Source organism: Coregonus clupeaformis, chromosome 23 (genome assembly GCF_020615455.1).
Source record: "Coregonus clupeaformis isolate EN_2021a chromosome 23, ASM2061545v1, whole genome shotgun sequence".
NCBI classification, from domain to species: Eukaryota; Metazoa; Chordata; class Actinopteri; order Salmoniformes; family Salmonidae; genus Coregonus; species Coregonus clupeaformis.
The window spans coordinates 46,810,020-46,836,856 of record NC_059214.1 but is presented as its reverse complement, the minus strand read 5'-3'; the positions used below and the strand labels follow the sequence as shown (position 1 = coordinate 46,836,856).

Below are 26,837 nucleotides of genomic sequence, written 5' to 3'. Positions count from 1 at the left end.
AAGTACGTCATCGGTATAACGATCGTCTCGCGCCAACTGCGCATGTGCAGGCCGTCAAATCAAAGGCACTCCTTCGATATAAAGTTTGTTTTTGACTAATTAAAACGAGTCAGTTTGTCACTTTCACGAAGTTGGAGTAATAACATGTTTAACTACTTAAGACATTGGCTCGAATCTAGGTTGTGCCTTTCGATTTCGAGAAAATTAAACATCTAAGGAAGAATTCTTCACTTCTCTCGTTTCCTTCTCAAACCCCAAACCCCGACCTGGACTTTTTGGTCTGTTTCGCAAACGTTCCCGGAAATCTCGCGATGTTGCGCCTCTGGGTTTAGAAACTCCAGTCTCTAACAATTAGTTGAAAATCCAGTTGAGGCTATTATATATCATATAGTTATAATTGCGCAATGCTGTAGTAAAGTGGCATCATATTAATATTGGATTATTTAGATAGATGAACAAATGGTAGAGCGTGCCGCTCTTCTCTATCTGCCGTAGCTCAATGAATGGCCCTGGACTCTGGTACACCAATCACGTTAGGAGGATTGGCCCACTACACCAATAGGAATTAGGATGGGCTTGTTGCGGTACTGTGCTAGATAGGTTGCGCGGTGAAGAAAAGTCACCACCTTGTGAAATCGCTCAAATCAAGGCAACCAGGAATGAGTACTGTTGTAGTATAGCAGGCTAGCTGCATTGCAATAGGTTTGCATTAGAAGGTCGAAAGTAGGACAGCGCCTTTGAGATTTTTCCGAACCGTTTTATGACTACAAAACATTGCTGTAAATTTGAGATATAGGGCAATACCAATACTCAAGAGTGTCAAAGTCGAACTAATTTTCCTTCGTAGCTACGTATTTAGCAAGCTAGCTAGCTTGCTAGGTCAAGTGTAGCTAACGTTAGACAGCAACATTAGCCTTTTGCAAACATGGCTGCGATGAGAGCTTCTTATCACAAACTACTAGACAAGATCGGGCTAATGTTGCCAGCAAAACTGAGACCTCTCTACAATCACCCTGCAGGTAATTTAAATGTTATTAGACACTGTGACAGCCAGCGTTAGCCATAGATTATCATTAGCAACTGGCGTGCGTCTAGACCCCTTGAGGACGGTACACACTAATGACCGCTGTTGTTGCTGAAGTGGCCTTGGCTTACTTAGTGATTGATGTCAAGAATCCCTTGCTAAATATTTTGATGTGTGCAACCAATATCCTATCTAATGTCGCTGCTCTTAGTGTTTTAAACCCAAACAAATGTGTCATGGCGGTGCCTCTAAATCTGTAAAGCGATGCCAACAGTTTTGCAGATTAGTTATCCCATTGAGTACTGTGCAGTCAATGGTACACAGTAACTGGCTAAATGAGTGTGGTTGCAGGCATAGACATCATTGGTTGCAGATGGTCGCGTGGAGCTTTGTGTGAATGAGAGGATTGTCTGGAATGCAATACCAAAGCGAATGGAAGCTAAGCATAGCATGTTCAGCATTGGCATGGTTCCTTACAGAATGAGTAGTTGCATGTTTTTGGAAATCAATGTGATGCCCTACATGGAAGGAAGAAGTTGAGAGCAAACTGCTTGTCAACATTTGCAGTCTTTTAACAGTCCTACACCAGTAAATTTAGCTACAGCTGTTAACTAGGTAATTAAGAAAATAAAACATCCCTTCATGCTTATTGTCATGTATAAAAATGCCCAGTTGCTATCATGGCTAGAAGAAGAGATCTCAGTGACTTTGAAAGAGGGGTCTCAAAGGAGCATAGGGGGTTTAAAGTGTGTGTGTCTGTCGGTCACCAGATCTCAATCCAATTGAACACTTATGGGAGATTCTAGAGCAGCGCCTGAGAGAGTGTTTTACACCACCATCATAGGCCCAGCGTCGTCCGGGGTAGGCTGTCGTTGTAAATAAGAATTTGTTCTTAACTGACTTGCCTAGTTAAATAGAAATTGAAGCTGTTCTGGCAGCTCGTGGCGGCCCCTATTAAGACACTTTGTTGGTGTTTCCTTTATTTTGGCAGTTACCTGTATGTGCCTTTGGCAGAAAAATTATATGATTGGCCAAACCTGTAACACTGGTCAAACCTGTTGCATAGCATCCTATGTAGGCCTACATGTAACTGCCAAAATAAAGGAAACACTTGAGTAAATGAAGGATACAAAGTATATTGAAAGCAGGTGCTTCAACACAGGTGTGGTTCCTGAGTTAATTAAGAAATTAACATCCCATCATGCTTTGGGTCATGTATAATAATGCCCAGATGCCCATTATTTTGGCTGCGTTTAGACAGGCAACCCAATTCCGATCTTTTTTTCTCACTAATTGGTCTGAAAGTGTGTGTCTGTCTGTCTCAGCCACCAGATCTCAACCCAATTGAACACTTATTGGAGATTCTGGAGCGGCGCCTGAGACAGCGTTTTCCACCACCATCAACAAAAAAGCAAATGATGGCATTTCTTGAATGGTGTCGCATCCCTCCAATAGAGTTCCAGACACTTGTAGAATCTATGCCAAGGTGCATTGAAGCTGTTCTGGTGGCTCGTGGTGGCCCAACACCCTATTAAAGACACTTTGTGGATGTTTCCTTTATTTTGCCAGTTACCTGTATATGCTGTGTATCTTTTGCTGAACTGCATGCTGCTCTGTTGTGGTTATCACTAATAGTTGAATGCTGCCAATGTTACATTTTGTTTATATGCTCGTTCATCCACCTCTGGCCTGCTGGCTCCCCTTCCTCTGCGGAAGCATAGCTCCCGCTCAGCCCAGTCAAAACTGTTCGCTGCTCTGGCACCCCAATGGTGGAACAAGCTCCCTCACGACGCCAGGACAGCGGAGTCACTCACCACCTTCCGGAGACATTTGAAACCCCACCTCTTTAAGGAATACCTGGGATAGGATAAAGTAATCCTTCTAACCCCCCCAAATTGTAAAGTGGTTATCCCACTGGCTATAGGGTGAACGCACCAATTTGTGAGTCGCTCTGGCTAAGAGCGTCTGCTAAATGACGTTAATGTGCCCTTGAGCAAGGCACTTAACCCTAATTGCTCCTGTAAGTCGCTCTGGATAAGAGCGTCTACTAAATGACTAAAATGTAAATGTAAATGTTTATAGGAAGGGGTAACCTTTCAATTATATTTAAAAATATTTCGCATTATCAGGACTTTATTGTGACAGCCTGACATGGCTTGATCATGATGCAAGCATACTTAAGCCTTGTTCACACTGCAGGCCTTAATGCTCAAATCTTCATATTTTTTTGGGGGGGAATACTGACTGTCCAAACAGCAATTTACAAGTGACCAAATCGGATTTGTGTGTGTTCAGACAGCAGTCATTTGCTGACATGGCTACGCTAGTTGTCATAGTAATGACGGGTGTGTGCGCAGTGGTGTAGGCTGATTGGTGGTGCTCGTGCTTCCTATCACTCAGAAGTTATGTAGCAAGCTAAGGTGACAACAATGCCTGCAATGGACGTTTCCCAGTTGCTTTGAATTGTTAAAACCATAGTGTAAAAACACTTTTTTTTATAGCCTCAAATGATAAGATAATCTAACTTTCAAAACAAGTATGTTTTAGCTAGCCACAGCAGTCAACTTGCTAGCTAGGTACAAGATGGCACCAATAGACATGGCAGCTCTGTTTCTAGCTCCTAAGGTAGCTGTTTAGCTTTCTAGCACATTCACTAATTTGTTTGTGAACAATTAACAAGCTAGTTAGCTACCACATTCTTGTCAAACTGTCAACAGAGCTGCAAGCAACAAGATATGCCAAATAAGTCTAAAAACCACTTGAGGGCAAATAAATCGGATTTGACCGTTCAGACACAAGTCGTGTGGCCAGGAATCAGATTTGTATCAAAACCACTACGAAGGTGGTTTTGAAATGTGGCTTGAATTATCATATTCCATGTGCTTTTTGGCTGTTCAGACTGCAGGAAAAATAACACATTTTAGAATTGGATATGCCAAAAAATAGGACTTGAGTCACTTCAAACTGCTAATGTAAACATGGCTTTAGATTAGGGCTCTAGCCGACACAGCCAACCCTTGCTTTTTACATCTATTCTTGTTGGTAAAAATATATATGTGGAGAAAAAAACAATTAGCCCAATGCTTGAAATGTAACTTAAATTGGTGTAAAACAATGATTGCTGGCTAGGAGGACTAATGCCCTGATTTTCTCTGTTTGATTCTTGTTGTGTTGACTTATCACTACATGAACTCTTCCTGTATAGTCAATAATGTTTATCTTTCAATTCAGACTAAAGTTCAGACTAAAGTTGTCAGCACTCTATCATTGCTATTGGAGAACAGAACACAGCTACCAAGGAATAACGTTTTGACCACATGAGGGGTGGTGCCCTAAGCCCAACTCCCTGCAAGATGATTGGCTAAAACAGAGTTCTCTTCCCTCCTCCTTAGTGTGCAGCCGGAGCCAAGTGTTTCCTGATGGAGACTGGTAGATTAGATTCAGAGCAGACAGTGGTGTTCTTACCGTATTGCATGTGGAAGCTTTTTGTCCTCCCCAAAGAAGGGCGCTGTGCCACCTTGTGGACTGGCTGTACCACTATGTAAAAAACGTTATTTGTTATAATTTAAGGCCATTTTTTGCTCTAGATTGCAGGAAATTGCAGTTACAGGTGTTTAAAAACAAAACAAAAAAAAACAGCATAAATCTTTGAGTATCATCTTATTCATGGAGTGTGAGATGTTACTTAGGAGAGGTCATTTAGCCTTATTTGGTTACCAATGGGATAGATAGCAGAACAATGAAAATAGTTTAGGCCTACCCATCCACAAGCATCAGTCATATGAAGTATTAAATGTCTAAGATTTCCCTGCATTGAATTAAACACAGTCAAAGGAATAGTCAGCGCTGTCCCATAATGTTTCATTCAGTGTGCAACTGACAGAACTCTTGGTCAGGATGTAAGCACTGTGGTTATGTCCGTTAAACAAGTCTATGGTAGTGGTCAAATAGCGATTCATGAAAGATTATCAGATGTTATGATGTTGTTGTGACAACACAAGTTACTTTTTTGCTGAGAATCGTATGATATTTCATCATCTGTTCTGTAACCAATTTTCTCATGGATTGTGTCTTCTCTAATTCCAGGTCCAAGGACTATTTTCTTCTGGGCCCCAATGTTCAAATGGGTAAGGGCTGAATTTGTTTTGCTTGACCTATTGCTTTATCTAAACGTTAACATGTAGGAAGGTATTGTCTAATGAAACAAATTTCAGGTCACATGCATCTCCTCATCTCTATAGGGGCTGGTTGGGGCTGGTCTGGCAGATATGAGTCGACCAGCCGAGAAACTGAGCATTTCCCAGTCTGCTGTACTGACAGCCACAGGTATAGTGGAGTTCCTATATTATTCAGTGAGTGACAGGTATAGTGTAAATGTAATCCTTCAGTCAAATAAACAACTTCACTCATTGACTAACCACTTTTCCCACTTTCTCAGGTCTGACCTGGTCCAGATACTCTTTGGTCATCATTCCAAAGAACTGGAACCTCTTTGCTGTCAATTTATTTGTGGGTAGTGCTGGAATATCCCAGCTCTACAGGATCTTCCAGTAAGTGAACCTCTCTTAGAGCACAGAAATAGAATGAAGACCTGACCTATAGATTTGGCTCGCCATTAAACGGCCACAGTACATTTTTTCTGTCCTTTTGTAAGTTCTTTAGGAATCAACCTGGAGGCTCATAAGAAACTCTGTTTTACTTTGTTTTCTTTTTTTAATATTTAGCTTTTATTCCTTGAAGTTTAAGGGCAAATGTATTTGAATAAATGTACATAAACCTCAAGTTTATTTTCCCCCTCTCTTCCCTTATCCCCTTTCACACTACAGGTATGAACAAGGGAAGAAGGCACTAGCAAAGGAGGAGGCTGCCCCTGCAGAGTCTTGAGTGTTGTCACCAATCCATCTCCATGGACCGTAAGGGAGTTAATCACCGGCACAAACCCAGTCCCTCTCAGCCCCTCCATCCTCATTCGATATTACAGTAGAAAAAAACAATGTTTCCTTGCTGTAGATCATGTAATTTGTCTGGATTTCTTCAGGTTTATAATGGAATATTAACCCTTACAAAACACTCAAATGTTTGTCATCTATGCACAAGATGTTGTATTTTTAAGTTTTACTTCATGCAACAACTTGTATGGTCTTAAATTGATTTAATTTGTTAATGATTCATATTTATCATGCACTTTTTGGGAAGTGTTGCTTTTTTCCATAATTTCTTTGAGTAGTCATCATCATTCCTCATGGAGTGGTTTCCTAACAATGAAGGTCTTGGATCTGTGTTGAATGTGGTTTAAAAGAATGTCTCCCAAAATATTTTTGAATTAGATGTCACTTTCATCCCATATGCTAATTCATCAACTATTTTCATCAATCATTTTGGTAACAATTTCTATATCCGTACATCAAGGATGATTAAACCTTCCACGTGTTGTAAATGCTTTAACCAATAAATCAGGTTTAAAAAAACATTTCATATAGCTTTTAACAGTAGATTTTCAATTGCCAATAGTAATATGAAATCACCACCTTTCTGTCCCTGATCATTTGGAGGAACTTCTTGGTAATGTGTCCTATGTGTTGCAGTCTTGGGGGATGAATCTAGCGTGGACAACTTGTATTGGCCCTGTAGTCAAGGTCCTCGTCTCCTATTAGTTGGTTCTCAGTAGTTGGGAGACGCATAATCTGTTAATGTAACTAGATGAGAATTTAAGAAGTCCTTTTGTTCATTGATCTCTGAGATTTTATAGCAATAACTGGCAAATTTCATTGGTCCATAATGCACTGGAACATGAACAGGCACTTACGTATGGAGAGGTTCTATCTTAAAAAGGTCTGTATGTAATGGATATGCCCATATTTGTTCTGTTGAATTAAACATCTTGGCATATTCTGAAGCAGTTTCATTCCTGGGCAGAAAGTGTATGATAGTTAAAAATAGGTTGTTTGAGTTGAAGATATGTTTTGACCTGACTTGTGAATTGAGGTTTGGATATGTGACTTGGCATAAGTGTCCCACAAGGGTGGAACAAACTGAAACAGTCATGCCTCTACATGAATTACTGTTTTTACTTGGTCTTCCAACTAGACTATTATACTGTGAAAAACTCTTTTACATGCTAAAGATTAGATCAAAAAGAAAAATACAGAAAGTTGACCATTGATTGGTCCACCTTTGTATACACAACACCTAATCAGCATGTCACTAAGGCTGCGTTTACACAGACAGCCCAATTCTGATATTTTTTCCAATAATTGGTCTTCTGACCGATCACATCAGATCTTTTCACATCAGATCTTTTTCAGTGCTGATCTGATTAGTAAAAAGATCAGAATTTGGCTGCTTGTGTAAACGCAGCCTGTGCTTTACGGTAACCTAGACACCTAAAGTGCCAGTAGAAGCAGAGTGTCAAGGAAAAACTCCCCAGAAGGAAGAAACCTTGTGTAACCAGACTCAGGAGAGACCCATACTCCCCTGGCTGTACTAGGTGGAAGTTGAGTCTTAACACCAACTAAGTCAGACTGTTGACACTTTAGACCCACTCCGATTTGCATACCGCCCCAACAGATCCATAGACGACGCAATCTCAATTGCTCTCCACACTGCCCTCACCCACCTAGATAAGAGGAATACCAATGTGAAAATGCTCGTTGACTACAGCTCGGCGTTCAACACCATTGTCCCCTCCAAGCTCATCACCACGCTTAAGACCCTGGGACTGAACACTTCCCTCTGCAACTGGATCCTGGACTTCCTGATGGGCCGACCCAAGCTGGTGAGGGTTGGCAGCATCACCTCCGCCACGCTGACCCTCAACACGGGGGCTACATGAAAATGGGGGGGCGAGCATGCCCCCATCCACATCGACGGGGCTGCAGTGGAGAGAGTTGAGAGCTTCAAGTTCCTCAGTGTCCAAATCACCAAGAACTTAAAATGGTCCACACGCCTATTTCCCCTCAGGAGATTGAAAAGGTTTGGCATGGGCCATCAAAAAGTTAATACAGCTGTACCATTGAGAGCACCTTGACTGGCTGCATCACTGCTTGGTATGGCAATAGCACCGCCCTCGATCACATGGCGCTACAGAGGATGGTGTTGACAGCACAGTACACCACTGGGGCCCAGCTCGCTGCCATCCAGGACCACTATATCAGGTGGTGTGAAAGAAAGGCCCGGAAAATCGTTAAAGATTCCAACTACCCAAGCCATAGACTGTTCTCTCTGCTTCCGCACGGAAAGCGCTACCGGTGCATCAAGTCTGACACCAACAGGCTCCTGAACAGCTTCTATCCCCATGCCATTAGACTGCTAAATACCTACAGTGGCTTGCGAAAGTATTCACCCCCCATGGCATTTTTCCTATTTTGTTGCCTTACAACCTGGAATTAAAATGGATTTTTTGGGGGTTTGTATAATTTGATTTACACAACATGCCTACCACTTCGAAGATGCAAAATAATTTATTGGTGAAACAAACAAGAAATAAGACAGAAAAACAGAACTTGAGCGTGCATAACTATTCTTTCAAAAATACTTTGTAGAGCCACCTTTTGCAGCAATTACAGCTGCAAGTCTCTTGGGGTATGTCTCTATAAGCTTGCCACATCTAGCCACTGGGATTTTTGCCCAATCTTCAAGGCAAAACTGCTCCAGCTCCTTCAAGTTGGATGGGTTCCGCTGGTGTACAGCAATCTTTAAGTCATACCACAGATTCTCAATTGGATAAACATTTAAACGTTTCCCCTTAAACCACTCAAGTGTTGCTTTAGCAGTATGCTTAGGGTCATTGTCCTGCTGGAAGGTGAACCGCTGTCCCAGTCTCAAATCTCTGGAAGACTGAAACAGGTTTCCCTCAAGAATTTCCCTGTATTTAGCACCATCCATCATTCCTTCAATTCTGACCAGTTTCCCAGTCCCTGCCGATGAAAAACATCCCCACAGCAGGATGCTGCCACCACCATGCTTCACTGTTGGGATGGTGTTCTCGGGGTGATGAGAGGTGTTGGGTTTGCGCCAGACATAGCGTTTTCCTTGATGGCCAAAAAGCTCAATTTTAGTCTCATCTGACCAGAGTACCTTCTTCCATATGTTTGGGGAGTCTCCCACATGCCTTTTGGCGAACACCAAACGTGTTTGCTTATTTTTTTCTTTAAGCAATGGCTTTTTTCTGGCCACTCTTCCGTAAAGCCCAGCTCTGTGGAGTGTATGGCTTAAAGTTGTCCTATGGACAGATAATCCAATCTCCGCTGTGGAGCTTTGCAGCTCCTTCAGGGTTATCTTTGGTCTCTTTAATGCCCTCCTTGCCTGGTCTGTGAGTTTGGTGGGCGGCCCTCTCTTGGCAGGTTTGTTGTGGTGCCGTATTCTATCCATTTTTAAATAATGGATTTAATGGTGCTCCGTGGGATGTTCAAAGTTTCCCAACCCTGATCTGTACTTCTCCACAACTTTGTCCCTGACCTGTTTTGAGAGCTCCTTGGTCTTCATGGTGCAACTTGCTTGGTGGTGCCCCTTGCTTAGTGGTGTTGCAGACTCTGGGGCCTTTCAGAACAGGTGTATATATACTGAGATCATGTGACAGATCATGTGACACTTAGATTGCACACAGGTGGACTTTATTTAACTAATTATATAACTTCTGAAGGTAATTGGTTGCACCAGATCTTATTTAGGGGCTTCATAGCAAAGGGGGTGAATACATATGCACGCGCCACTTTTCCGTTATTTTTTTTTTTCATTTCACTTCACCAATTTTGACTATTTTGTGTATGTCCATTATATGAAATCCAAATAAAAATCCATTTAAATTACAGGTTGTAATGCAACAAAATAGGAAAAACACCAAGGGGGCTGAATACTTTTGCAAGGCACTGTAACTAAAAAGCTAACAAATGTCTATACGGACTATCTAAATTGACCTTTGTATTGTAATCTTTATTTTTGCAGTCTCTACGGACACTAATACTCCAACACACACACACTCACTCCATCATTTGCTCACACACACATAATATGCACATACATTTGTACTGACTCTACACACACATACCCACTCACATACAATCATCATATACGCTGCTGCCTAGTCACCTTCCCCTATACATACAGTGCCTTCAGATAGTATTCACACCCCTTGACTTTTTCCACGTTTTGTTGTGTTACAGCCTAAATTTAAAATGGATTAAATGTAGATTGTTTGTCACTGGCCTACACACAATACCCCATAATGTCAAAGTGGAACTATGTTTTTTTTTCAAAATGTTTACAAATTTATGAAAATTAAAAGCTGTATTGAATCCCTTTGATGGCAAGCCTAATGTTCAGGAGTAAAAATGTGCATAAGTATAGAATAATAATGTTTAACATGATTTTTGAATGATTACCTCACCTCTGTACCCCACACATACAATTATCTGTACGGTCTTCTCAGTTGAGCACAGATTTAACCACAAAGGCCAGGAAGGTTTTCCAATGCCTCGCGAAGAAAGGCACAAATTGGTAGATGGGTAAAAAAACTAAAAAAAACAGACATTGAATATCCCTTTGAGCGTGGTGAAGTTATTACTTTCACTTTGGATGGTGTATCAATACACCCAGTCACTAGAAAGATACAGGCATCCTTCCTAACTCAGTTGCCGGAGAAGGAAAACGCTCAGGGATTTCACCATGAGGCCAACAGTTACTTTAAAACAGTTACAGAGTTGATTGGCTGTGATAGGAGAAAACTGAGGATGGCTCAACATTGTAGTTACTCCACAATACTAACCTAACTGACAGAGTGAAAAGGAAGGAAAAATATTCCAAAACATGGATCCTGTTTGCAACATGTTCTGGGTATGCTTATAATTGTTAAGGACTAGTGAGTTTCAAGATAAAACAAAAATAAACTGAATGGAGCTAAGCACAGGCAAAATCCTAGAGGAAAACCTGGTTGTCTTCTTTCCACCAGACACTGGGAGAGGAATTCACCTTTCAGAATGACAATAACCTAAAATAAGGCCAAATCTACACTTGAGATGCTTACCAAGAAGACAGTGAATGTTCACGAGTGGCCGAGTTACAGTTTTTACTTAAATCTACTTGGAAATCTATGGCAAGACCAAGTTTACAGCGCTTGAAGATAAAAAATTTAAAAAAGAATGGGCAAATGTTGCACAATCCAGTTGTAGAAAGCATAGAGACTTTTATAAAAACATGTTTTCACTTTGTCATTATGGGGTAGCGTGTAGATGGGTGAGAAAAAAAATGTAATACATTTTGAATTCAGGCTGTAACAAAATGTGGAATAAGTCAAGGGGTTTAAATACTTTCTAAAGGCACTATCTACCTCTTATCGATCCAGTATCCCTACACATTATAAATTAAATATAGACGTAATCGCTCCTCTTTCACCCCAGCTGCCAAACTAACCCTGATTCAGATGACCATCCTACCCATACTAGATTATGAAGACGTAATTCATAGATCGGCAAGGGTGCTTTCGAGCGGCTAGATGTTCTTTACCATTCGGCCATCAGATTTGCCACCAATGCTCCTTATAGGACACATCACTGCACTCTATAAATTGCTCATCTCTGTGCAACCCGTCGCAAAACCCTCTTAGGCCTCACTCCCCCCTATCTGAGATACCTACTGCAGCCCTCATCCTCCACATACAACACCCGTTCTGCCAGTCCCATTCTGTTGAAGGTCCCCAAAGCACACACATCCCTGGGTCGCTCCTTTTTTAATAATATGCCATTTAGCAGACGCTTTTATCCAAAGCGACTTACAGTCATGTGCGCATACATTTTAACGTATGGGTGGTCCCGGGTATCGAACCCACTACCCTGGCGTTACAAGCGCCATGCTCTACCAATTGAGCTACAGAGGACCACCACTTTTCAGTTCTCTGCAGCTAGCGACTGGAACGAGCTGCATAAAAACACTCAAACTGGACAGTTTTATCTCCATCCAGACTCAATCATGGACACTCTTACCGACAGTTGTGGCTGCTTCGCGTGATATATTGTTTCTACCTTCTTGCTGTTGTCTGTGCCCAATAATGTTTGTGCCATGTGTTGCTGCTATGCTATGTTGTCTTAGGTCTCTCTTTATGTAGTGTTGTGGTGTCGCGATGTGTGTTTTGTCCTATATTTTTAAATCCCAGCCCCCATCCTCGCAGGACACTTTGGTAGGCAGTCATTGTAAATAAGTTCTTAACTGACTTGCCTAGTTAAATAAATATAGTTTGCTTACTTTGTGTCCTTATTTGTTTGTCTCGTGTTTTTGTTCTACCTTATTTTTAGTATTACATTGTTATTGATAACTGCATTGTTGGTTTTAGAGCTAGCAAGAAAGGCTTTTCACTGTATTTGTGTGACATTAAAACATTAAACACTAGTAAGGAAGGACAAGTCAGGAAGGACAGTTTAGGGTGTATGACCAAATCAGGTCAGCCAACTGTCAATTACATAAATATAGAAAACAAAAGCACTGAAACATGATCACACACCAAACATCTTTGTTTACCAAGAAAGTTTATTCATGACCAACGAAGCCAAAAGGGTTAGCGTTTTCCTCCAACGCGAGGTGCATTGACCTTCATTTGCTTTGCCACCTTGGGTTTGGGTGCAGCCTTGGCAGGGGCCTACAGAGGGAGACAAAGTACAGATAGATTAGACAAAATACAAACTAAACCACCATTGGAATCCCAATTAAATCAACCACATTTTATTTATAAAGCCCTTTTTACATCAGCAGATGTCACAAAGTGCTATACAGAAACCCTGCCTAAAACTTCAAACAGCAGGCAATGCAGATGTAGAAGCACAGTGGCTAAGAAAAACTCCCTAGAAAGGCAGAAACCTAGGAAGAAACCTAGAGAGGAACCAGGCTCTGAGGGGTGGCCAGTCCCCTTCTGGCTGTGCCGGGTGGAGATTATAACAGTAAATGGCCATTAAGGCCAGATTTTTCTCCAAGATGTTCAAACGTTCATAGATGACCAGCAGGGTCAAATAATAATCACAGTGGTTGTAGAGGTTGCAACAGGTCAGTACATCAGGAGTTAATGTCACTTGGCTTTTCATAGCCGGGCATTTAGAGGTTGAAATAGCAGGTGCGGTAGAGAGAGAGTTGAAAACAGCAGGTCTGGGACAAGGTAGCAAGTCCGGTGAACAGGTCATGGTTCCTTAGCCGCAGGCAGAAGAGTGGAAACTGGAGCAGCAGCATGACCAGGTGGACTGGGGACAGCAAGGAGTCATCAGGCCAGGTAGTCCTGAGGCATGGTCCTAGGGCTCAGGTCCTCCGGGATGGGAGGGAGAGGACCTGAGTGCTAGGGTTATGCAGTTCATCACAGCTCTTGATAAACTACTTGGTACCGTTAGAATTCCAAGCATAAATTAAAACCATGGGTGCCATTTATGGCAGAGGCTCAGTAATACGAGGTGGCCAAGAGCAGCAATGTGAACCAAAGATATTGCAAAGAGCGATGCAAGAGGATGCAATTGAGAGTGCCTAAAGAGCCATTTCCCCTTCCCTCTTCTGCAACGTGACAACTGATGAGAATGTGCAGCATCTTGCTACACGCTCTGTTGCAGAAGTCGACCCAATACTGCCAATTTTTACTTTGTAAGCCTGAGTGTACCTTTAAAGGGGCAATGAGCAGTTGAAACAACGCTTACTCCCCTGCCCATTTCAGTAAAAAGCTGAGGGATGGGGCTGAAGAAATGCAGCTCAATACACAGAGCTTTGGATGCAAGGACTGACCATCCATGATATTACAATTATAGTTAACCATGTTGAGGCTATATATTGTTTTACATATACTTTGTTTACAAAACATTGGAGTAAAATGTATTATTTTGTGTTTTTATTAGGAACGACAGTTAAACTAAGCTCATGAGACATAAGTGATATTCTTCAAGAAACAATGAGAACGTTTCAATTATAAATCCAGAAATGTATGTAGCAACTGCTGATTGTCCCTTTAATGTAGAAATCTGCATTTTTCACAGATAAATGGAAAAAGGGGAACCTTGCTGCGTTTTATAAACGCAGGTCATAAAGGTTTCTTGCTTTCTGACCGGCTTCTGACCAATCAGATTCACACAGTCATAAATTATATATATGGACATGGCTATATTAATCTTACCTTAGCACCAGCGGCAGAGGGCTTCTTGGTTGTCTGCTTTGCCTTCTTGGCCTCCTTGGCAGCTCTGGAGACAAGAACTATATAAATTAGGCCCATTCCACACATGCAAAACAACAAGACACAGGAGTCCAGACTGCAGAAATAACACCTCAAGTGATGAGTGAAAAAGACTAATGATCCATTTTATTCGTGAATAAAACCCAAGACTGACAATTCACCTTTCCATCTTAAACAGCATCACAGGGTGAACAGCTACATGTGCTTCACATGTAGAACTTTGACAGAAACGTATTTGTTTAACACTACACAATAACAATGCCCCACAGCAGTACACAGTTCACTTATTTGGCACCAACATGCCAGCCACTGCCATTTTACATCTAAAGCAAAGTTTCTGGTCAAGCATGGTTCTGGTGGGGTTGAGTCGGGCCCTTACCTGATAGCCTGCTCACGCTGGGCCTTGCGGACCTCGGGCTTCTGGTTCCTCTTGGCCATGATCTCAGCCAGGGAGGCGCCGGTGATGGCCCTCTGGAACTTCACGGCACGGCGTGTGCGCTTCTTCGTCACCTCTTCCTGTTAGCACAGGAAATGGACAACATGCAGTCAGCAACATCATGGCCACATTCAGGATCAGGTATGGGCAATTTGGTAGTGTTGATGATTGTTAAGATATCAATAGGCACAACATAGGAGAAAACACAGAAATGTAAGTGTCACTCGTGTAGATTAACCAGTCCTATAAGAATGTTCCTTGACAGTACCGTTTTGTGCAAAATGAACAGTAACAATCACACAGATGTATTCACATTACTGCAAACCCCTAACATCTTTCTCACATATAAGGTTTGTAGGAGAGTATGGAGGCTGACCAGTGGTAAGGAGTCAGAGACTTCACAGAGCCAGTACTATGATCTCCAGTGGCTCTATGGCCGCAGGTGTGTGGAGTGAGCACTGCCGAAAAGCTGTAAAACACAGCCTGGCGACAGTACATAACGCAGACTGCAACCACGCACACCGTCACACCCTCAGCCAAAAACAAAGGCACACCATGTCAGAACTAAGGTTGTATAATTGTGATTCAAAAGGTAACCACACTAGCCACTGCTTCTATGCGCTTGGGGGGGAAATGATTGACAATAACGAGCCAGGTACTTACAGACTGGCCCTTCTTGTGTTTGCGCCTGTAGAGCACAGTCCAGTTGATCTGTCTGGGGTTCCTCTTGGCCAGGAAGGCTGATTCACACTTTGCATTCAGGAACTGGAAAACCTGGTGGTGTTAAACTACACATTAGTGAGGTGTAGCATATTTTGCAACGTTGACATGTACATGTCTAGCTAGTTGTAACGTTATACCTGACGTGGATAACGCCGGATTTGCACGCTAACGTTAGCTAGCTAGCTGAAAACATAGCATAGTCAGTGTCCACGGGACAGGCCAAGAACAGAGTACAAACACTCCATGAACAGTTCTACTGTAACAATTTCAACACAATGTCGGCCACGGCTAATTGCGATCAACCGTGAGAAACCAAACACTACTAAATGGCATTAGAGGAAGTTAGAGTAGCCATATCCCCGTACCTTTCCGTCTATCCTGGCGTATCGGACGCCATGGCCGGGGTATATTTTGTACCCGCTGAAACTGCACAGCTCGACCCTGTAGCGGATTAAGATAAATCATGAATAGAAGATCAACGTGTATTTGTGTTTAATAGTACATTTTTATTGGTAAAAGTGTTAATTTAAACATTTGATGGCAATAGATATTATTCCGTAAACTCACTTCATGATTGCTGAGGGGGACACCAAACCGGAAAGAAAGATAGCGGAAACGGAAACGAGGTTATAGGTAAGATTTCTTAATTATTTATTTTTAAAAATCCACGGATTTTTATCTACACAGCATGTCTTTTTTTCATTACATCCAGTCAGGATCAGTATTTTGATTTTCAAATATGAATTTTGTTCATAAAAAAGTATTTGACCAATCAGCAACTAGATCGGTTGCTTGGCGTTGACACAAGCGGGAAGTATGGCGATGATAGAAAGTCAAGCCAAAGGATTCGATCAACAAATTGAACAAAATAAAGGTATTTTAAAATTGTATAGATATGTTTGATCACGTTGAAAATACCATCATGCTTTCTGTTGTTTCATATTGGGATTGCTATCAAGTGTACATCTTGAGATCTCTTTCCCACCGGATCATCAACAGTGTCGCTCTGCACTGCAGTAAAGCTTATTGTAGTTTTTTTTAAAGCCAAGCATAGTGGTCCTTTAATGACAAACGGACATTTTTGAACTACATATCCCGGTCAATTCTTAGCCTTCTTTCTGTTGTACTCGCCGGAGGTCTCTGACAAGACAGTTGTGCTTTGGCAAGCAGGCTAGCGTAGCGAGCTTGGTGCAGCCTCGTATATTTTGCGCGAAATGGGAGTATCAGATTTGACATTTGACACAACTGGTGAGTGCATGACAGCTCCCTTCGTGTGATGTTCGACTTTGTAGGGCAACGATTTTGTGAACATACGTATGTTTCAATGATTGGTTCTGTCCTACGTTTGCTAGTTGGAACTACTGACTGTAACTAGCTACCCATCCTGTTATCATCTGATAGTCCAGAGTCAAGCGTAGAGGACTGGATTGTTTTCAGTAGAGCTATGCTGTATTGCAAATGTGAAATTGTTTTCACTGTCTGACCAAGAATCCAAATTCCATGCTGGATTTTCACACCCAGCATGTCTTTATGTACAATCCCACTGCTATATCAGTTACTCAATCAACCGAGTGAAGGTGAATGAATCATCGTCATCCTTCAGACTAATAGTCAGCCCAGTATGAATAAACTGTATGATAGTGATCAACAGCAGTTCTCCAAGATGGCTTCCATGTTTCAGTTGGATCCTTCTCTGTATCTTGCTTGAGGCTGTGTCTACAGTATGTACATAGTAGATTTATAAGCCTCCCTAGTTGCCGTTGTCCTCCTCTGAATGACTCATATTGGTTCTATGTATCGTTCGTGTTCATGGTGATACTGCCAACATGTGCATAATATATTTTACATCCATCCACTCCCATGTTTTTATGTTTCTCTCTGTTTCCCCTTTAGGTCCAGTGGTGGACCTGTCAGCCCAGGGTCTGCAGAAGCTGGAGCCCAGTTTCACCTGCTCTGATGAAACACACACACTCATCCTGGACCGGAACCACATCATGAAACTGGACCATCTGGAGAGGAGCCCAGGCCTCCAACAGGTAGACTCCCTCTTACTGGGTCTCAGTGGTGTGACTACATTTGCCTTTCCATCCAAGCACATTTGATGGAATCAGGTCAACTTAATTGTTGAACATTGTGGAATTCCTCAGATCATTTGTAAATGGGCGTTTACTAGTTGTTGCAAACTTGCAATGCACCACATTGGGTTGGATTAGTTCCCTCTATATTGTCTTGCTGTCTCATTCTGCCTCTCTCTTTCCTGTGTTCTGTGCTGGGCAGCTATCAGTTGCTGGTAACCGCCTGGTGCGGATGATGGGTGTGTGTCGTCTGACCGAGCTGAGAGTTCTGAACCTGCCCAATAACAGTATTGGCTATATTGAAGGTCTGAGAGACCTGCCACACCTGGAGTGGCTCAACCTGGCAGGCAACAACATCAAGGTGAGGGAAGAAAGTGGACAATGTACTCCCTCTATAATGTGTACATTTTGGCTCCTGATCATGACATTTGGATATCCACTTTTCATTCAGGTCATTGAGCAGCTCAACAACTGTGTGGCTCTCCAACACTTGGACCTGTCTGAAAACAACATCTCCAACATTGGTGATCTTACCAAGCTGTTATCCTTAAAGGTGAGAACAGGTCTTGCCTCGTGACTTTTCAGAGTTATGGGGATGCAGATAGAATTCAGGAGCATTAAGCAGGACAGTTTCTCTGTGGTGTTGATTGACAGGCTGCTATTTATCTTGCAGACCCTTCTCCTTCATGGTAACAGCATTACGACGCTGCGGACTGTCCCCACTCATTTGCCCCCCCATCTGTCTATCCTCTCCCTGGCAGAGAATGAGATCAGAGACCTCAACGAGGTAAAGACCCCGCCTTTTTGTCCCTTTGCACTCTCTAATTTCTCTCTTTACTCTCATTTTGTCTTTGTACTCTCACCTGCTCTGCTTTTAACAACAATCTCTTTCCTACTTCTCTCTCACCTGCTCTGCTTTTAACAACAATCTCTTTCCTACTTCTCTCTCAACTGCTCTGCTTTTAACAACAATCTCTCTCCTACTTCTCTCTCACCTGCTCTGCTTTTAACAACAATTTCTCTCCTACTTCTCTCTCACCTGCTCTGCTTTTAACAACAATTTCTCTCCTACTTCTCTCTCACCTGCTCTGCTTTTAACAACAATCTCTCTCCTACTTCTCTGTCACCTGCTCTGCTTTTAACAACAATCTCTCTCCTACTTCTCTCTCACCTGCTCTGCTTTTAACAACAATCTCTCTCCTACTTCTCTGTCACCTGCTTGTCTCTATTTCTTTCTCTCTCTCCCTGCCTCCCACAGGTCTCCTACCTGGCACCCTTCCATGACCTGGAACAGCTCTCCATTATGAGTAACCCCTGCATCATGGCAACCCCCTCGTTGCCCGGATACGACTACCGGCCGTACATCATGAGCTGGTGCCTGAACCTGAAGATCCTGGACGGATACTTGGTGTCACAGAAAGAAGGGTGAGACCAGGTCCAGAACTCCGGTGAAGTTAAAAATGCTAACTATGCAGGGGAAGGAGGGTAGCATTGATTGACATTAAGGTTTGCCATATTGCCCGGTGAAAGTGATCTGAGCAGTCGCGCATGTTGAGCCAGCTCTGAGGTTGCCCCATTGGGCAGGTGATTTTATTTTACTGGTAACAAACAAAATGCAAAGAATTCCAGTAGTCTGGCCTTTCTGTTTCCTCCCTTGTGTGTAGGTGAAAATAGCTTGTTACATTTTCGGGCAAGTGATCATAATCTTCAGGCAACCAAAATCTACTCCTGACTTGCCCAAATGGCGAGTGCCTTTCAGACCATAATGTAAATCCCTGGGTAGAGAAATGGACTGGTGACTGTAAGGTTGCCGTGTCGTACTATGCAGTTATACCATCGAAGTGATCATATACCATCGATGTGGTCCTCTGTAGCTCAGCTGGTAGAGCACGGCGCTTGTAACGCCAAGGTAGTGGGTTCGATCCCCGGGACCACCCATACACAAAAATGTATGCACGCATGACTGTAAGTCGCTTTGGATAAAAGCGTCTGCTAAATGGCATATTATTATTATTATTATTATTATTATTATTATTATTATTATTATTATTATTACTCAATACTATCATTGCTGGTCAATAATGTCTATATTGTCTGCGATCTCAGGTTGAAGGCGGAGTGGCTGTACAGCCAGGGCAAAGGTCGCTCGTACCGGCCAGGTCAGCACGTGCAGCTGGTCCAGTACCTCGCCACCGTGTGCCCTTTGACCTCCACGCCAGCCCTGGAGACGGCCGAGGATGCCAAGCTGGAGAAGATCCTCAGCAAGCAGAGGTAGGAGAATACATTCACAACTGGCAGAGGGAGGAGAATACATTCACAACTGGCAGAGGTAGGAGAATACATTCACAACTGGCAGAGGGAGGAGAATACATTCACAACTGGCAGAGGGAGGAGAATACATTTACAACTGGGCTGTGATGCCAACAGCTGTTTGATGAGGTCAGCTATCACACTGGCAGTGGATGTGTTCTCCTCCCTGTGATCGCTCTAGCTATAAATCCAACCCCCATTGTTACAATCCAGCTGACACTAAAATGGATCAAGCAGTCTTTTCTGCTTAGTTTTGGTAATTTAACCGCAATGTATATTTTAAGCAGATGAGAAATATTAAGCAGATTGGACACAGCTTGCACAATCATTGAAATTACTGTTTTTATTGGGATCCTCTCTCCTTTGAATCCCATTACTTAACCAGGGGTCCTGTATATATCTCCAGGCTCCACCAGAGGCAGCTCCAGCAGCAGACCCAAGGGGGTTCCCCCAGCCCTCCCCGCCCCAGCCCTCCCCGCCCCACCCAGCTGGATGTGGAGACTCACAGCCCCTGCCATGTGCTCCCACTAGGGGGAGCCAGAGAGGCAGACAGAGCCACGACACCTGTGACTGGCCCACCAGCCAGACAGACAGGTAGCAGATAATGAACTCTACCTGTTTTGTGTTTTTTTTGTTTCTGTAACGCCCATAAATCCCAGTGTGTGTCTGGTGTGTAAATCTCCTCTTTTCCTCTCTTCTGTGTGTGTGCATTTGTCCAGAGCCCGTGACCCTGCAGGTAAACACCTGGCTGGGCTGCGACCCCTCCCAGGCGGGCGCACCTCCTCTCCGTGGCCCCAGGGGTACGGAGGAGCGCCTTTACCTGGAGGACGTCCAGAGCCAGACGGACGAAGATAAAATCACCGGCAGCCTGCTCTCCTCTGAGTCCACCTTTCTACCTGTCACCTCTGACCCCGCCCGCTCCGACAGTGAGGACGAAACTGAGACGTTTGAGCCTGACTCGCTGGCGCCTGAACACCCCATCCGTCCCAAAAAGACCCCTCCTGAAAAGACCCAACACGCACCCTTGGAAAGAGAGAGGGAGAGGGAGAGAGAGTGGGAGGAGGATAGAGAGAAGGAGGAGGAGGCAAAGGGAGAAAGGGTATCGGCTGACAGCCACCTCACCTGTACCTTAACCTCAACCGCCAGTCCACCTGTGACGGCAGGTGACCAATCACAGACCAATGACAGCGCTCCGCTCCAGGGAGCGTACTCAAACTGCAGCGCTGCAGAGGTGAGGTTGAGATCTAAGCAGGAAGAGGAAGCGGTGGTGAGATGTGATAGGCTGGGCCGCTGTGAGTCGGACAGGGCAGCCGTCAGGATCCAGGCATGGTGGAGGGGAATGTGGGCTCGGCGTAGCCACCCTCTGGCCAAAGAGGTGCGGTGTGAGATCCGCCTGCGCAGGATGCAGGAGCACATAGTCTTCCTGTCTGGAGAGTTGGAGAGGTACGGAAGAGACCCCAATCAATCCAAGGGCTGCTTTTCGATTCTCTGCCCTTCTCCAGAAGTGTGCACTTGTTCTCTCCCCCTCATGCATTTTAAAGCATTTGATTGGTGCATACATGGCTGGAGGGAGTTTTCACAATATTCCTCACACCAGTCCTTTCCTTTTAAATACATGAGGGGGCGTGTATAATAATATAATAATATGCCATTTAGCAGACGCTTTTATCCAAAGCGACTTACAGTCATGCGTGCATACATTTTTGTGTATGGGTGGTCCCGGGGATCGAACCCACTACCTTGGCGTTACAAGCGCCGTGCTCTACCAGCTGAGCTACAGAGGACCAGTGTACGAGTGCACACTTCTCGAGAAGGGTAGAGAATTGGAATGTAGACACGGACTACCGCATCAGTGTTCTCCAGTCCTGGGGTTCTCCAGTCCTGGGGTGCTCCAGTCTTGGGGTTCTCCAGTCCTGGGGTTCTCCAGTCTTGGGGTTCTCCAGTCTTGGGGTTCTCCAGTCCTGGGGTTCTCCAGTCTTGGGGTTCTCCAGTCCTGGGGTTCTCCAGTCCTGGGGTTCTCCAGTCTTGGGGTTCTCCAGTCCTGGGGTTCTCCAGTCTTGGGGTTCTCCAGTCTTGGGGTTCTCCAGTCCTGGGGTTCTCCAGTCTTGGGGTTCTCCAGTCCTGGGGTTCTCCAGTCCTGGGGTTCTCCAGTCTTGGGGTTCTCCAGTCCTGGGGTTCTCCAGTCTTGGGGTTCTCCAGTCTTGGGGTTCTCCAGTCCTGGGGTTCTCCAGTCCTGGGGTTCTCCAGTCTTGGGGTTCTCCAGTCCTGGGGTTCTCCAGTCTTAATGTTCTCCAGTCTTGGGGTTCTCCAGTCCTGGGGTTCTCCAGTCTTGGGGTTCTCCAGTCCTGGGGTTCTCCAGTCTTGGGGTTCTCCAGTCTTGGGGTTCTCCAGTCTTGGGGTTCTCCAGTCTTGGGGTTCTCCAGTCCTGGGGTTCTCCAGTCTTGGGGTTCTCCAGTCCTGGGGTTCTCCAGTCTTGCTTGAGGCGGGAAGTAGGGGTGCTGCAGCACCCCCTGAAAAGTCGGAATAATAAGACATATTTATTTTTGTATTTTTATTTTTGTATTTTTACAAAAGTATTGCACTGGGCCTCGTCCTGTATAAGCGGACCGGTATAGAGATCTGTAGCGGCTATTTTCTGCGCCCCCCAAACATCTTCCCGCGGCTATGGCTTGTGGTATAAACAATGTCATATGCTCATGGTTGTTCATTACTATATCTGGATGTTGTTGACTAGAAGGCATGGTCACTAGGTGATTTGTTTATAGACTTGGTGGTAGGCTAGAGAAGTACGTTTCTTGCAGTGGAAGCTGCTGAGGGGAGGACGGACCATAATAATGGCTGGAATGGAGCAAATGGAATGGCATCAAACATATGGAAACATATGTAAACCATGATACCCTTCCACCTATTCCGCTCCAGCCATTACCATGAGCTATCCTCCCCAACCTCCTGTGATTTCTAGAGAAACTGGCAAATATATCTCCATACAAAACCATTGTCAGGAGAAAGAGCAGACATTTAGCCTTTTGTAAGCAGTGCACAAAGAGCCTTGTCTTTAGCCATGCTTCAGAATATATACTGAACAAAAATACACTGCTCAAAAAAATAAAGGGAACACTAAAATAACACATCCTAGATCTGAATGAATTAAATAATCTTATTAAATACTTTTTTCTTTACATAGTTGAATGTGCTGACAACAAAATCACACAAAAATTATCAATGGAAATCAAATTTATCAACCCATGGAGGTCTGGATTTGGAGTCACCCTTAAAATTAAAGTGGAAAACCACACTACAGGCTGATCCAACTTTGATGTAATGTCCTTAAAACAAGTCAAAATGAGGCTCAGTAGTGTGTGTGGCCTCCACGTGCCTGTATGATCTCCCTACAATGTCTGGGCATGCTCCTGATGAGGTGGCGGATGGTCTCCTGAGGGATCTCCTCCCAGACCTGGACTAAAGCATCCGCCAACTCCTGGACAGTCTGTGGTGCAACGTGGCGTTGGTGGATGGAGCGAGACATGATGTCCCAGATGTGCTCAATTGGATTCAGGTCTGGGGAACGGGCGGGCCAGTCCATAGCATCAATGCCTTCCTCTTGCAGGAACTGCTGACACACTCCAGCCACATGAGGTCTAGCATTGTCTTGCATTAGGAGGAACCCAGGGCCAACCGCACCAGCATATGGTCTCACAAGGGGTCTGAGGATCTCATCTCGGTACCTAATGGCAGTTAGGCTACCTCTGGCGAGCACATGGAGGGCTGTGCGGCCCCCAAAGACATGCCACCCCCACACCATGACTGACCCACCGCCAAACCGGTCATGCTGGAGGATGTTGCAGGCAGCAGAACGTTCTCCACAGCGTCTCCAGACTCTGTCACGTCTGTCACATGTGCTCAGTGTGAACCTGCTTTCATCTGTGAAGAGCACAGGGCGCCAGTGGCGAATTTGCCAATCTTGGTGTTCTCTGGCAAATGCCAAACGTCCTGCACGGTGTTGGGCTGTAAGCACAACCCCCACCTGTGGACGTCGGGCCCTCATACCACCCTCATGGAGTCTGTTTCTGACCATTTGAGCAGACACATGCACATTTGTGGCCTGCTGGAGGTCATTTTGCAGGGCTCTGGCAGTGCTCCTCCTGCTCCTCCTTGCACAAAGGCGGAGGTAGCGGTCCTGCTGCTGGGTTGTTGCCCTCCTACGGCCTCCTCCACGTCTCCTGATGTACTGGCCTGTCTCCTGGTAGCGCCTCCATGCTCTGGACACTACGCTGACAGACACAGCAAACCTTCTTGCCACAGCTCGCATTGATGTGCCATCCTGGATGAGCTGCACTACCTGAGCCACTTGTGTGGGTTGTAGACTCCGTCTCATGCTACCACTAGAGTGAAAGCACCGCCAGCATTCAAAAGTGACCAAAACATCAGCCAGGAAGCATAGGAACTGAGAAGTGGTCTGTGGTCACCACCTGCAAAACCAGTCCTTTATTGGGGGTGTCTTGCTAATCACCTGTTGTCTATTCCATTTGCACAACAGCATGTGACATTTATTGTCAATCAGTGTTGCTTCCTAAGTGGACAGTTTGATTTCACAGAAGTGTGATTGACTTGGAGTTACATTGTGTTGTTTAAGTGTTCCCTTTATTTTTTTGAGCAGTGTATAAACGCAACATGTAAAGTGTTGGTCCCATGTTTCATGAGCTGAAATAAAAGATCCCAGAAATTTTCCAGACCCACAAAAAGCGAATTTCGCTCAAATGTTGTGCCCAAATTTGTTTACTTCCCTGTTAGTGAGCGTTTCTCCTTTACCTCCTTCACAACAGTTTTAAGCTGTGCTAACATAATTGCAAAAGGGTTTTATAATGATAAACTTGGATTAGCAAACACAACGCGATGGTTGCTGATAATGGGCCTCTGTACGCCTATTCCATTACAAATCAGCCATTTCCAGCTACAATAGCCATTTACAACATTAACAATGTCTACACTGTATTTCTGATCAATTTGATGTTATTTTAATGGACAAAAAAATATATATATATATATCGAAAACAAGGAAATGTCTAAGTGACCCCAAACTTTTGAACAGTAGTGTATATCAGGCAAATGAATACGTAAAGTACTTCCAACTAATACTTTGTTGTTTGTGTACAGGGTGCATCAGCAGCATGACGAGGAGAGGTTACAGAGACTGGTACAGGAGGAGGCTGTGAACTTTCTATGGAGGCAGGTCAGTAATACAGTAATACACAATGGACTGACTATGGAAACTATGGAAACATAAATGGTACCGTAGATCTGTCACGATACAACGGGATGCGTGTTGGACAAATGAACTTGCAAAGACAGAGGAGCTCTTCATCTCTTCTCACACGTATGGATGGAACCAGAACTTAATCAAGCATCTGACCAATTACTCAAAACTTCAGTTCTGGGTTAACTGAGATTAGTGATAAACAAGGTAATGTATCAACCATATTTAGATTAATGCACACACAACCTTTCTCACTCTTCTCCCCATCTCTCTGCAGCTTCAGTCCATGCAGCAGTGGCAACGTTCTGTAGAGGGGCAGCTGGCCAGCTTGACTCAGGCTGGGTCATCTCCTGCTCCAGCCCTGACCCCCGGGCTCTGTGACCCCCCAGCTCTTCGGCTCCCCCTGCATGTTGCCTTCAGCACTGCAGACCCGGCCTGCACAGACCTCTCCTTTCCGGACTCGGGCTTCCAGTTCACAGGTGAACAGCAGGCGGGGCAGGAAGACTCCTTCCTGAGCTGTGGGACGGGCGACTCTCTGGAGACTGTGCGGGCGCTGGCCGTGGAGGGGTCCCTGGCTCCTGGTGGTGGGGGGGACAGTCAGGACTGCAGTCTTCTGGAGCAGTACCTGTCCTCTGTGCAACAGAGAGAGGCGGAGGAGTGGGGTGCCAGCGACAGAACAGGCACACCACAGCCCCCCTCACCCCTCTCACCGGCTGAAATGGAACAGCCTGACTCCAACACTCAGAACACCGCCCAGAGCGAAGACACAAAGCAGCATCACACACTGGGAGGTCTAATCTGAAGTGCCTGTCCCTCTCCTGGTCTTCTGGGATTGGCTAAGAGACTGCCCATAAAATCAGTCCACCTGTGCTGATGAATGTTATTGATGGCTCTAACAGCTCCTCTAAGAATTGACTGACTACCATCCATGTAATGATATGTAGTGGTATATGGACTCAAGGATGTGGATATGTTTGTATAGCCCGGATGATTTTTCTCCCTTTTAATTCTCTTGTACTGCTGCTAGCCCGGAGACCTGACTGTTCCTGCATTCAACAACGCTACGTTGTTCATTGTCATGATCTGTCAGTCAATTTGGCTAATGCTTGCTTCACTTACATTGGGGCGACGCGGGAACGGCAGCTCCCGACACCCCTGGTTTTTCCCCACACGCCGACACGCAATTTATATTGCTGCGATTAATGGTCATCCGCAGTGTGTCCCGATGTTAAGTGGTAGCACGTCGGAAGACAAGATTCTCCAGGAGTATCAGATAGAACTACAATTCACATATAAGTGACGTTACCTTTAAGTAGAAACAGATTGGCTAGACAGTTCAGGCTAGACAGCTCAGCTCCAAATGTAATTCCAATTTCTCCTGTATTTAAATGCCTCAATCTATCCTTGTATTCCTGCAGGTGAGTGAGAGGGGACCAGGTCTGGACTAGATATTTGGAGTGAATGTAAATATCACAGCTTGCTGAGGTGGTAGTTTAGTTGCTAAGAATGGTTTGTACTAGACACTGAAATGTATCTCCAGGCCAAATGCAAATTGTAAAAATAAAAAAATCTGGTGCTTTGTGTACACAATAAAATGTTTTCTTTAACATTGGTTCGTTAAATTAAGTATGGCCTTTCCCTAACTACAGTGCCTTCAGAAAGTATTCAGACCCCTTGACTTATTCCACATTTTATTGTTACAGCCTGAATTCTAAATTGACTCAATGTTGTTTTTCTCACCCATCTACACACAATAACCCATAATGACGAAGTGAAAACATGTTTGTAGAATTATTTTGCAAATGTATTGAAAATGAAATACAGAAATA

The 26,837-nt window shown here is 44.2% G+C and overlaps 3 protein-coding genes and 1 non-coding gene across 5 annotated transcripts; 2 read left to right on the top strand and 2 right to left on the bottom strand.

The window, feature by feature from the left end:
- Nucleotides 1–619: 619 nt before the first annotated feature.
- On the top strand, nucleotides 620–6,920 carry LOC121536576 (mitochondrial pyruvate carrier 2). The gene is made up of 5 exons (XM_041843957.2): nucleotides 620–1,019; nucleotides 5,111–5,151; nucleotides 5,266–5,350; nucleotides 5,463–5,574; nucleotides 5,851–6,920. The coding sequence occupies exons 1-5, from the start codon at nucleotides 926–928 to the stop codon at nucleotides 5,906–5,908; spliced, it is 390 nt and encodes a 129-aa protein (XP_041699891.1). The 5' UTR covers nucleotides 620–925; the 3' UTR covers nucleotides 5,909–6,920.
- A 5,603-nt stretch (nucleotides 6,921–12,523) lies between these two features.
- On the bottom strand, nucleotides 12,524–16,001 carry LOC121536575 (60S ribosomal protein L24). The gene is made up of 6 exons (XM_041843955.2): nucleotides 15,937–16,001; nucleotides 15,735–15,810; nucleotides 15,310–15,420; nucleotides 14,590–14,726; nucleotides 14,154–14,217; nucleotides 12,524–12,650 (listed from the first exon to the last, which is right to left on the bottom strand). The coding sequence occupies exons 1-6, from the start codon at nucleotides 15,939–15,941 to the stop codon at nucleotides 12,570–12,572; spliced, it is 474 nt and encodes a 157-aa protein (XP_041699889.1). The 5' UTR covers nucleotides 15,942–16,001; the 3' UTR covers nucleotides 12,524–12,569.
- On the bottom strand, nucleotides 14,997–15,176 carry LOC121537133. Its single transcript, XR_005994990.1, has one exon. It is a non-coding gene; the product is annotated as a small nucleolar RNA SNORA23 (small nucleolar RNA).
- Nucleotides 16,002–16,072: 71 nt separating the features above from the next.
- LOC121536397 (centrosomal protein of 97 kDa) lies at nucleotides 16,073–26,615 on the top strand. Of its 2 annotated transcripts, none has more exons than XM_041843661.2 (11): nucleotides 16,073–16,243; nucleotides 17,263–17,405; nucleotides 17,647–17,805; nucleotides 17,896–17,997; nucleotides 18,118–18,231; nucleotides 18,703–18,869; nucleotides 19,551–19,715; nucleotides 20,161–20,348; nucleotides 20,474–21,197; nucleotides 24,909–24,984; nucleotides 25,286–26,615. In XM_041843661.2, the coding sequence occupies exons 1-11, from the start codon at nucleotides 16,186–16,188 to the stop codon at nucleotides 25,808–25,810; spliced, it is 2,421 nt and encodes an 806-aa protein (XP_041699595.2). In that variant the 5' UTR covers nucleotides 16,073–16,185; the 3' UTR covers nucleotides 25,811–26,615. The 2 variants fall into 2 exon arrangements, with proteins under 2 accessions (XP_041699595.2, XP_045062672.1); XM_045206737.1 differs by lacking the exon at nucleotides 16,073–16,243 and adding an exon at nucleotides 16,533–16,617.
- Nucleotides 26,616–26,837: the final 222 nt, after the last annotated feature.